This window comes from Excalfactoria chinensis, chromosome Z, assembly GCF_039878825.1.
Source record: "Excalfactoria chinensis isolate bCotChi1 chromosome Z, bCotChi1.hap2, whole genome shotgun sequence".
Lineage (NCBI taxonomy): Eukaryota > Metazoa > Chordata > Aves > Galliformes > Phasianidae > Excalfactoria > Excalfactoria chinensis.
Window position 1 is genome coordinate 40753641 of NC_092857.1, and position 12370 is coordinate 40766010.

The 12370-nt window shown below is 38.9% G+C and overlaps 1 protein-coding gene across 1 annotated transcript in view; it reads left to right on the top strand.

Annotated features, from left to right (window-relative positions):
* FANCC (FA complementation group C) overlaps positions 1-12370 on the top strand; it is a 64147-nt gene that overhangs the window by 5440 nt on the left and 46337 nt on the right. The window contains exons 2-3 of the mRNA XM_072359391.1: positions 7664-7837; positions 10372-10456. Coding sequence (XP_072215492.1) covers positions 7673-7837; positions 10372-10456 — 250 coding nt within the window. The 5' untranslated portion in view covers positions 7664-7672. The remainder of the gene's footprint in view (positions 1-7663; positions 7838-10371; positions 10457-12370) is intronic.

A 12370-nucleotide genomic window follows, 5' to 3' on the forward strand; every position in this document is an offset into this window, starting at 1 on the left:
AGGATGATAACTTTATGTCAGGAGCTTTTTTAGGCTTTATTTCCCTAGTAATTGTAATGTGTACAGGTAGAAATGACCTTTGTTCCTTGCTATCCTAAAGTGAAGGAATATGTTGTTGTCTGTTCCATTACAGACCAATATTCTGATTTGCTGTGTACAATTTACTCTTCAATGTTTTTTACCTAGCTTGGAAAGAAGGAGATTACTACATTTTTGTTTATGGCAAGAATTTAAGCTTTAAAAAGCAAAAAAATTTCCTAGGATTGGAGTGCATGCTCCCCCCTCTGTGCTGGTAGTAGAGTATTCGAGCTCTGGAATAGAAAAATGATGTATATTCCATGATGGAAATGAAATAATGCCTAGCTAAGGGTTTTTTGGTTTTTGTTTGTTTGTTTTTTGCTGAGGAATTACATTCCAAGGAAGTAATTTTTTCTGTATTCCACTTAAGCAATATAAAATTAAATGTTTGTTGGAGAGGATTTCTTTCTGAGGATGTAGAGAAAAGGATAGTGAAAGCCTTTTATACTTCTGAATTTACAGTAAAATTGCAAAACTGAATGTAAGCAGGAGGAGACAGTGTAACGATATGTAAATGTTTAGCTGAGAAAGTACAATTTGTATTTGGCACAAAAATGACTCTGCGTGTGTCATTGCAGTTCATTCACATTTGTGCACTGGCTTACATAAAGCTTTGTTAGAGGATACTATTTGTAGTGAAAACTTAAGCCAAAGTTACTATCACATAATCCATGAGATACAGAGTGATGCATTAGCTGGCAAATAGGGTTTAAGAGAAATGATGCAAATGATAAATTTCATCTTACAGGGGTTTGTTTTTATTGCAAATTTAGCTGATATTGCCAACTTGGTGAACCTTTATTATGTGGGTAATATCAGTGCTGTCAATTTAGGCTACATTGTTACTGGGTAAAAAATAAAATTGGCTGCTGATGTAAACAGAATGAGAATTTATTTCCTTACCGTGTAACCTTCTAAAAAAAGGTGTAATATTATATAGTGTTAAGAATATTGATATCATAGGCTCATACAGTTTATTTGTGATATTACTAGCTATAATGAAGGCAAACTGGCATACACAATGATTAGACTACTTGTGGAAAGGGGTAAAATAGATTACTTCTGTGCTCACATTATTTTTCGGAATCAGTTCTCCCTCCTGCAATTTGTAGGCTGAACCAGATATTCTGCATCTCTAGTGCTTATTCTTTGCATTTTCTTCTTGGCTATTGCCAAATAGGTTGGCTGATAAGGTATTTGTATGATTGAAAAGAATCTGTCCAGCAAAGTAAATCTGAGGATATTTTAATGTTCAGCTTCATTGGACTTACCCCCACCCTCCTCCTCACTATGTTTATCCCTCAAGTGCTACAGCGATGGTTGTCTCATTTCAGTGACTTGAGTGTTACTAAAATATCTCAGAAGGTTTGCTGCTTAGATTGTGCAATGCATTTAAATTTTGTTGGGGAAATACATTGAAAGATGTTGCACTCCACCATCATTTCTAGAAGGTCAGTAAGATGTGTTCTTGTCTGTGCTTTTGTTAGGTGTGCTCAGTGAGTCATTTCTAGCTTCTGCTGTGTTTTGTCATGTATTTTTACCATTCTGTGGTGCATCACGGTGAGAGACTGATCAATCAGATGTGAAAGAAAAAGTAGTTGAATAGTGAGCTAGCAGACCTGTTTCTTTCTAGCCTGGTTTCTGTTTTGGAGGATATATTGCTCTGCATAATATCAGCATGCACCAGTCAAATCTGGGATTTTCCTTATTGCCTTGAATCAAATGACTTAAGTTGATCGCAGAAGAGCTTTGTCAGAGATATGGTTTGTTTTCTTCTGTTGCATGTAACTTTTTCTTTCAAATACAAGCAATGTTGGACTCTTAATAACTCTGTTGCTGTTCTTATCCTTTTTTTTTTTTTTTTTTTTTTTTTTTTTTTTTTTTTTTCCAGAGGAGTCTTCCATTGGCTTGTTAACAGACTTTGTATTAATTTGTTGTCTAAAGACATAGTAGTCTGCTTTGTGGGCTAGTGGTTGCATCTTTTGAGTATAGAAATAATAATTAATGGCCTTGCTGTGCTGTTAAGATTCATTATGGAGAAAAGATTAGTTATCTGAAAATTCGGCAATATCACTCCAAAATGTCTTAAACATATTTTACTGTTCCCTGGGGTTAAAGATAAGAGTTGGATGGATATTCTGGGATGTTATTTCTGTCTTTTACACGAGAGAAAGTTTTATTCTTAGGTAGCTCGGATGGGGAAGATCAGACAGAAGATCTGCTGTTCTAAGAGAAGCCTTCCATTAGAATCAGAAAGTTTTAAAATTACCTTTTATGTTAAGTGATTACTGTTAACAAGGAAGGTTCATAAATAGTATTTTTTTGTTCTGAATGTCATAGCCTGGTGAACAAGGAGGAGAAGCCTGTGATCATGTAGCCTATTAGCAGGGCAGAAGAGCGGGAAGTGTTGTATTTTCCAAGCCTTCTAAAAATTGAAATTTTGTGTGAATCCCAGCAATGCAGTACATGCTTCCCCAGGATGTCAGGTCTTTTCCAGTCCTGAGGAACACAACTGGAAATGCAACTTCGCAGTTTTTAATATTAGTCGGAGTAAACTTGTGTAGGAGGTGTATATATATACACAGACTGTTCATAAAAGTAATCCTATCAGTAGTCATATTCCCTTCAATATGAGAACTGAGCTCTTTTCCCAGTGAGACCTGACAGTGTAATTTAGAAAGCAGGTGTGACCTGTACCAGTACTAATTATCAGAGGAAACAAATACAGAGATGTAAAATACTAATTACCTTCTCTAAGAGATGAGTGATTTTATCACTGTTTACATCAGCTTGATAACTATTTAATTTAATGGATTTTTCATCTTGGTTAGCCGGGTTTGGTTCCTTTCTTTTGACAAATCTCTGTTGGTTTTGTTTCTGGAGGAAGATATATTTGCATTCAGTTTGCTTTAATTAAGAAAGTCTGCATAAAAACACACTGTTTTCTATAATGACCATTTTTTCTTTCTGTAAAGTATATGTGGTTGCAACCACAAAGGGGAACAGGCAAGCTTGCTATTTTTCTGAAGTTTTTAAATTAAAAAATCAACACTAGTCAGTACTGGATTTAAGTGCACCATTCTTAATCAAAATAGAAATTGTTCAATAGATTATTCTTGATTGACACTGACTGCCAGTGAGTGTATGTTAATCTTAGCACCAACATATAAACCAGCCAATAAATCTGTTTTCTCAACAAAGAACACTAAAAAATAAGATGACAGAAGTAGTAGTATGTATATTTAATCTGCATGTAGGTTTTATTCAACTTGAGTCTTTCTGAAGTTTCTAAAAAACATTATAATTTTTTATTAACTACTACGCTTTCTTTTCTTTTTATACAACCCCAAAATAACATCTAGTAGGAATTAAATTTGTGATTTGTTTGCCACTGTCTTTAAAAATTAGAAAAACCAAGTTAATAGTCTTCTCTACGTTAGTAGATCAACCATGCTATATCGTAATACAATTAAGAGAGATTAAGTAATGAATCAAAGTCATGCTATCTTTTGATTATAAAATATATTTAAGTCTTTATCAATCTCCTGATATCTGTTAGAGGAAATAAGAATGAATAAGAAGACTGCTGTGCTTTTTAAAGTGTTAACAACCCTAAAAAAACATTTGGAATGTGGACTGTATAAATTCTGTTAGCTCTGTGGTGAACAGTTCTGCCTTGAGACTTTCAGCCCTGGTATGGTATAAATAGTTTAACTGTTTTTCTGTTTGTTTTTTTTTTTTTTTTTCCTTCACAAACTGGGGTTGTTGATGTTTATGATTTGAGAGAGGAGATGAAATAACGTTAAGTCAAGTGTTCTTTTGAGTGTGGAGCTACTTACCACCAATTCATAACAAAGTACACAAATGAGAGCTTTCTACCATGAATGTAACTTTTCATCACTGCTATTTGGAAACCCTGATATTAAAGCAATGTTATACATTAATGGTATCTCAAGAAGCTTGAAATGCTTTTACTTATTTAAAAATAATAACTGAATTTACAAGATTGAAGACCGCCTAAGTAATAAAAGTTCAGCAGTAACTTTTGGTACTGTATTAAAGACAAAAGGGGACACTGAAAGCTATGGAAGTTTTTTTAATAGAATTTGCTATGGCAGACAAATTCTTTCAGAAGAGCTGTAAAGATTTAGCAACTGCTGTTTCTCTTGATGTTTATTATAACTTATTCCTGAGTGTCAAGATTTGGACTTGTGAAGAAGCTGCCTTGCTGTTGTGTGATTTTTGTCTGGTTTCATTCTGAAATATTCTGTTTGTACAGTTCCAGAGAAGTAGTCTTTCTCTTGCTACCTTACATACTGGATATACAAATTTGACATCATTTTCAGACTCTACATATGGAGATGATTGCGGAGAAGTTTTCTGTGAAGCTTTGTTGGTGTCTCATTGGCTTTTGCAAATAGCTCTTCGCTCAGCTTTGATGAATGGTATTGAATTATGTATTACATGGAAGTTTGTCTGAGTGTGAATGATTAGGTGTATGTCTCTCCTGTACTGAGGACTCCTCATTTGATACAGTACTCCAGGTGAGCCCTCACCAGAGTAGAATCAGCCCCCTTGACCTGCTGACGCTTCTTTGGGTACAGCCCAGGATGTGGTTAGCTTTCTGGGCTGTGAGGGCACATTGCCACCTCATGTCCAGCTTACAATTCACCAGTACCCCCTAAGTCTTTTTCAGCAGGGCTTCACTCAATCCTTTCATACCCTAGCCTGCATTGACAATGAAGGTTGCCTAGACCCAGGTGCAAGATCTTTGTTGGACCTGTGAGGTATGGTACACCTGGACCCCCTGCTCAAACCTGTCTATGTCCATTTGGATGGCATACTGTTCCTCTGGTGTGCTGGCTGCACCCCACAGCTTGTAGTCATCAACAAATTTGCTAACGGTATGCTCAACCCCACTGTCAATGTTATGGATGAAGGTATTAAAGATATCCCAACAGTGACCCCTGTGGGAAACCACTCATCACTGATCACTGTCCAGATGTTGAGCCATTGACCACCACTCTCTGGTCTCAGTCCTGCAGCCAGTTCTTTGTCCATAGTGCAGTCCACCCATGAGATCCATCTTTCCAATTTGGAAAGAATGATGTTGTGGGATGCTGTGTCAGAGGCCTTACTGAAGTCTAGACAAATTACATCAGTGGCTCTTCCCTTGTTCACTGATGGAGTAATGATGGAGTGACCCACATGTAGTTGCTTCATCACTCCACAGACGGAAAAGCAGAAAGGGGCTGTGGCTTGCTGGCTGTACTAGGCTAAGTAGCTTCCTGGTGACGTCCCTCACCTGAGCCCCAGGAAGACAGCACACTTCTGTAAGAGGGTCTGCTTGGCATGTTGGACATCAGGATCCCTGCAGGGAGAAGTCACCAGCAACTAATCCCCATATCTTCTTTTTCAGTGATGTAGTCTCAGTGTTAAGGGGAAGGTTTTTTGTGGTTTGGTTTTGTTAGTTTGTCTGGACTGAGTGGGCTGTCATCACCCACAGACTGGCTGTTCACATCCAGGGCCTTATACCTGTTGTATAGAGGCATCTGCAGCAGGAATGGAGCTGGCACGGAGGGTTTTCGTTTCCAGTTTCAGATGCAGACTTGCCTCCATCCTCACCTTTCCTTCTTTCCTTTGTATTCTTGTCTCCAGCCTTGCAGGTTCTTTTTTTTTATTTTTATATATATATATATTTTTTTTTTTTTTAATATTTTTTTCCCTCAAACCTGATTTTATACACCAGGGATTTGTGTTTTTTCCTTTGAAATAACCTGTCTGTACATAAGTGAATGTCATTTCCTCACTCCTGTTCATTCCCCGTCACACTTTTTAATCTATGTATTTCATCCTGTATCCTCACCACAAGGCGGAACGCATCATCTGCTTACACCTCACACAGCTGTTAAGGCTGCACCACGTTGCTAGTGAAAGGTGCTAGTGAAAGGCTCGTACACCCTACACAGCGGGCGGTCTGGACAGCTACACAGTTGCCTCTGAAAGGTTTGCAACATCCCTTCCAGATGGTGGCAGACACCATACCATAGCACTCCCATGGGTAGATACCATGACTGTCTCTGTCCTTGGGGGGGGGGGGGGGGTGTTAATCCTGCATTTAGCTTGGAAGGACTTTGTACTTTGCAGGTGCTAATCGCTTGATGAATGTATCTGTCTAGCACATAGGGCACTTAGGACACCTCTCTGCTTGCCTGACCTGCACGAACTGCCCGTGCAAATTGCCGTGCCACCTTCTGACACGCCATGCCCTGCTTGCCTGGCTTGTTCGCCCTCTTCCTGAGTGGAAGGTTTTGTAGATGCAGAAGGGTTCGGCTGCTGTCCCCCCTGCTCTGCCCACACCATGTCACTGCTGCCACACGTCAAGGGCTGCCCACTCTCTTAATATCGGTGGATTTACATTTCTTTTCCATTTCAATTGGGATTATCCGAGCCCTTCACGAGCCTCGTTGCCTTTCTCTGGACCTGCTCCAGTACCTCCATGTCTTTCCTGTGCTGAGGTGCCCAAAACTGAACACAGTACTCGAGGTGAGGCCTCACCAATGCCGAGTACAGGGGCAGGATGACTTCCTTAGTCCTGCTTACCACACCACTCTTGATACAAGCCAGGATGCCACTGACTCTCTTGGCCACCTGGGTACACTGCTGGCTCATATTCAGCCAACTGTCCATCAGCACACCAAGGTCCCTTTCCATCTGGGAGCTTTCCAGCCACACCTCCCCAAGCCTGTAGTGTTGCCTGGGGTTGCTGTGACCAAAATGCAGGACCCGATACTTGGCCCTGTTGAAACTCATTCCGTTAACCTTGGCCCATCGATCAAGTCTATCCAGGTCCCTCTGTAGTGCCCTTCTCCCCTCAGGCAGATCAACACTCCCTCCCAGCTTAGTGTCATCTGCAAACTTACTGAGGGTGCACTCAATCCCTCATCCAGATCATCAGTGAAGATGTTAAACAGAAGCGACCCAAGCACCGAGCCCTGGGGGACGCCACTTGAGCCCTGGGGGACTGGCCACCAACTGGATTCCACTCCATTGACCACAGCTCTTTGGGCCCGGCCATCCAACCAGCTCTTCACCCAGTGGAGCGTGTGCCCATCCAAACCATGGGCAGCCAGCTTCTCTACCAGAATGTTTTGGGGGACAGTGTCAAAGGCCTTATTGAAGTCCAGGTAGACCACGTTGACAGCCTTTCCTTCATCTACCAAGCAGGTCACCTTGTCATAGAATGAAATCAGGTTAGTCAGGCAGGATCATAAACCCATGCTGACTAGGCCTGATCCCTTGGCTGACCTTTAGTTCATCCATGATGATACCTGAGATTATCCTTTCCATAACCTTTCTGGGCACCGAGGTGAGACTGATGATTACTTTGTCTCAGTGGGGTGATTATGTTACCCTACTACTATCAGAAAGCAAATTGGCAACCTTAGGAGATGTAATACTGTGATTCCGTTTTATTTGAACATGATAAGTTAGCAGAAATCCTTCTTCCCATTCATGGTCCCAAGCCAGTGTTTAATTATTCCTGATTTGGAGTTGTAATTTTTTTCTTTTTATTTTTTTAAAGCATTGTGGAATGGCCCAGGATACTACAGTGCCTAAATTGAACTTCAAGTTTTGGTTGGATAAAGCTATTGAGTGGGATCAGGCTACCACTTCAGAATCCCAGAAAGATGTCTGTCTTCACTTGCCCCAGTTGCTGGAGTTTCTACATCAGACTTATGAAACACTCAAACATATGGTAAGTGACTTTAAAAAGAAAAGGCAGCCTCAGAAAAAGTCTGCCATGCTTGGTCAAAAAAGCAATCTAAGAGGCTTCTGTTTCTGACCTGAGCTATCACTGGATCAGAGGAACAAATTGGGTAAACAGTCCCAGGTAACATAGGAACACATTTATGGTTCCCCTGATTTATTGGGAGGGGAACTTCTTCAAAGAATTGTGCAAATTGAAAGGGACATCTAGAGATCATCTAGTCCAACCCTCCTGCCAAAGCAGGCTCCCTAGAGCAGGTTGCACAGGAAGGCGTCCAGGTGGAGAGGTCCAGGTCCAGGAGGCTCCATAGCCTCTCTGGGCAGCCTGTTCTGAGTGCTCTGTTACCTTTAAAGTGAAGAAGCTCTTCATGTTTGCACAGAACATCCTATGCTTCAGTTTGTGTCTGTTTCTCCCATCACCATACAGCTTAAAAGAGCCTAACCTTGTCCTTTTGCCTCCCGCACCTTATAGACATTGATCAGATCCTCTCTCAGTCTGCTTTTCACAAGGCTGAACAGACCCAGGTTGCTCAGACTTTGTTCATAAGAGAGGTGCTCCAGGGCCTTTGTGGCCCTCCGCTGGACTCTTGCCAGGAGATCCCCATCTTTTTTGTACTGGGGAACCCAGACAGGACACAGTACTCCAGATGAGGCCTCAGCAGGGCAGTGCAGATGGGGAGGGTCACCTCTCTTGACCTGCGTGTCACACTCTTTTAATGCATCCCAGGATGCCATTGGCCTTCTTAGCCACCAGGGCACACTGCTGGCTCACAGCCAACCTGTTGTACACCAGGACCCCCAGGTCCTTCTCTGCACAGAGCTCCTCTCTAGCAGGTCATCCCCCAACCTGTACTGGTGCATGCAATTATTCCGTCTGAGGTGCAAGACTCTACACTTACTTCTGTTGCTGCCCAGCTCTCCAGTTTACCCAGGTCTCACTGAATGGCAGCGCAGCCTTAAGGTGTGTCGCCCATTCCTCTCAGCTTTGTATCAACATACTTCCTGAGGCTGAACACTATCCACTCATCAAAGTCACTGGTGAAGATGTTGAACAAGACCAAACCCAGCACTGACCCCTGAGGAACACTTAATGCATGCCTTCGGCTGGACTCTTTGCCACCCGTCACAACTATCTGAGCTCAGACAGTCAGAGAGTTCTTGATTGGTTGTCATCTTGTGATGTATCCCAGCTAATGCTCTAGCCTCATTAAATAACTCTTTAAAATAAATTAAACAGGATTTTCTTCTTCCTGGTTGACTGGTGAAATTATTTAGGGATATTCATGTGCAAAATTGTAACTGATACTTTAAAATCTCAGAATCTTCTAACATGTTAACCGCAGTACTGTGGCATGTGCAGTGAATGCTGGCGGTACATTGGCACATGCTGGTAGCTGTCCTGTTTTGTAATATAATTATTGTTATCAGTTACTGAAGTGCTTTCTTGTTTTTTCTTTTAAAATAAATTTAGTTATTTTTATGTTTAGTTTTGTGTATGTTTTTCTGAGCATGACTTTCAGTGAGTATAGTCATCTTAAATTGCTATAGAAATATTGTATTAAGGTATGAGGCTGACTTTTTCTTCTTCTCTAAAGACTGCAGAGCTATGTTTTTTTCATTATTATTTCTGATCTGAATTTAATTTTTAAATACAAAATTCTTTTAGTAGTACTTCCAAATTTAATTTTTAAATACAAGATTATTTTAGTAGTATTTCTTCCTGTGAATACATCTTTTCCTTAGGAGAGAAAGTCTGTTTTAATATTGTTATTTCAAGTAATCTGAGGCTTGGCCTGAAATGGGCCTTGTGAGTATGGCCCCAGAAAGTCTAGGGCTAACCCCAAATGTGAGACAAATGTAAGGAATTTATTGCCACAACAGGAGATGGTTATCGCTCCTGCTACTTGCAATCTCAGTGCAGTCCCATTTCTAAAAGCCTTCATTTATTAGATGGTGAAGTTACAAAAATGGAAAAATAAGATTGATTACACATGATTTTATATAAATACAATGCCTACTACCTTATTAAAGCTGCTTTCTCTTTGGTTCAAAGTTAAATGGCAGTTTGTTCCTGCCTAGATGTAAACTGATTTAAAGCAGGCAGGCAGAAGTAACGGAAAGATATTTAGTTTTTTTGCCATAGTGAATGTTAATTTCTTCAGAAACTCCATGAGGCAGTATATTAATGAGGACCAACAAAAACAATTTTAATTGTGCTTCTGTTTATCACAGAATCTTGGTTATCACTGCTGTTTTATGATTATGGCACATGAGGGAATTAATACATTTTCTAGCACAGTTAGACATTAGCTGAGGAAATTACTTAAGCTTTAACTTATTTGAAGTATGATGTTATAACTGATATCACAAAACTTTTCTTTTATCACCTACCTGCTAGCATTTTCCTTCCAGAGCATTTCATAACAAAATCATTGGGAATGTAATCTGTGTCATTAACAGTTCTCCTAATTTACTGTTGATGTATAATGTGTTTATTATGGTTTTGTTTTTATGTCTTAACAGAATTCAATTGTAGCAATTCAGCAGTTCCCTTTAATTGGCCAGTTACTAGGAAGGCTTTGTTGGAATCCTTTTGTTATAGGATATGGTAAGAACCTGTAATTATATTTCTGTAACATGAATTTTGTTCCTTAGGAAATAGGAAAAAAAAAGTATATGGATTGGCACATACTTTTGAGTTTGCTGGTTTTTTTTGTTTTTGTTTTTGTTTTGTTTTGTTTTTTTGTTGTTTGTTTGTTTGTTTTTTGTTTGTTTGTTTTGTTTTGATTTTCATTTAAGTAAAATTTTGAAATAAAACTGTTGGCCAAGTTACTTAAAATAAATCATAGAAAAATCTTAAATTAACTTTTTGAGATAATCAATTTCATGGATTATTTATGGGTTTTAACTTGGGAACAGTCAGTATTAAATCCAGCGAGTATATATGTGGATCATTATTTCTGTTATGTTTCTAATTTTCTTATTGTATTTATATTTTTGCTAGTCTCCTGGAATGCACACAATCTAATGTTTCAGAATACTTTCAGCTAAGGTTTCTTCTAGTTATGTATTAGAGTATCATATTAGATAGGTTAACAGAGAAAAATTATTTTTTTCTGATACCTGTTTTTTTTTTAATTAATGAGAAACAATATTATATTGTGATTGTTTGTTTTCATAGATTTGATTCTGTTTGTGGTTTTCCTATCTTTTAAACTTGCAAAAATACATAGATTAAAAAGAAAAAAGGTGAAGTGATGACATAGAAAAGGTATGAAAAATCAAAAGCCTTTTACTGTTAATTTATATGTTCAGGTGAGATGAAAGAAGTGGCGAAGAAGAAAACTGGTAAAGGGAGCAAACTGCATTTGCTACCTCATACATAACGGTAGTATTCTTAACACAAACTGAGATTTTGATAAATGTCTTATGATCTACTATTGATCAGACGAGTGATTCTGAACTCATCAGCCCTTGGAAATAATCTTTTGTTGATCTTCTACAGCTACAACTGAAAAAAATAAATAAATAATAGTTTGCATATTTTCTCTTCTAATTCATGCTTCATTTTTGAGAAATATGGGAAAGGACAATTTTTTGTAATCTCTTGGAAGAGTTTTTTTAGGTCAAGCAGAGCTTCTGGTTTGGATTTATCTTCTTCCAGTCAACTTCAAACACAGGCAGAATGTTCAAAGCACATGATAGACATGCGCTTATGTTAGTACTTTTCATCTGAAAGTAAGATTTGGGAAGGGACCATAGATTTAAATATAAGTCACTATACAAATATATACTTCTTTGGCAGTTTTTGAGGAGGGACTTTTACTTCAAGTTGTTGGGCATTTTTTATTTTTTTTTCCTTGTGAATCATGGTTTCAAGCTATCCAGTTTAGAGGACTTTACTTGCTCCAAATAGAATCCTTTACTTCAGTGTTTCGAGGTGAGAGGCAGAGATTTCCTGTCATCAGTAGACCTGATGCAGTCTGCTTATCCATTTTCACCAGTATATAGCTTTAGAGCCACCTGAGATCTCTCAGGACTGCTGGCACATATTTCAGCTAATTTTCATTTTATTTGGTAGTAGTTCTGGAGATATTCTTTAAGATAATGGTGGCTATAGCAGATATTGACTTTCAAGGGCATTTAAAGCAATTTCTTATTTGAATAAACTAGCTCATTCAAACATGTGTCTAAGACCAGGCCACCCTTGCAGCACCCTTCTGGAAATAATTATGTTCAATCCAGTCTTTTATACTAATAAGCAGAAGAGAAAAAAACTTGTACTTCTGCATTTTGTCCAAACCAGAATACCTGTTAAATTAGATAGGTATGTCTGTTGGTGCTGGATGCTGATGTGGTTGACCACGCAGCAGGAAGCATGGTCTCCGTGGGAAATTAACCTCCTCATAAACAGTCTTGAGCAGGAGGTGACCAAATTAGCCATATTTAGAACACTACTGTGAGGGAAGCATGACCAAAGACAAATTGATGTCTGTACTTGTGGTCCTGTACCACAAGAGAT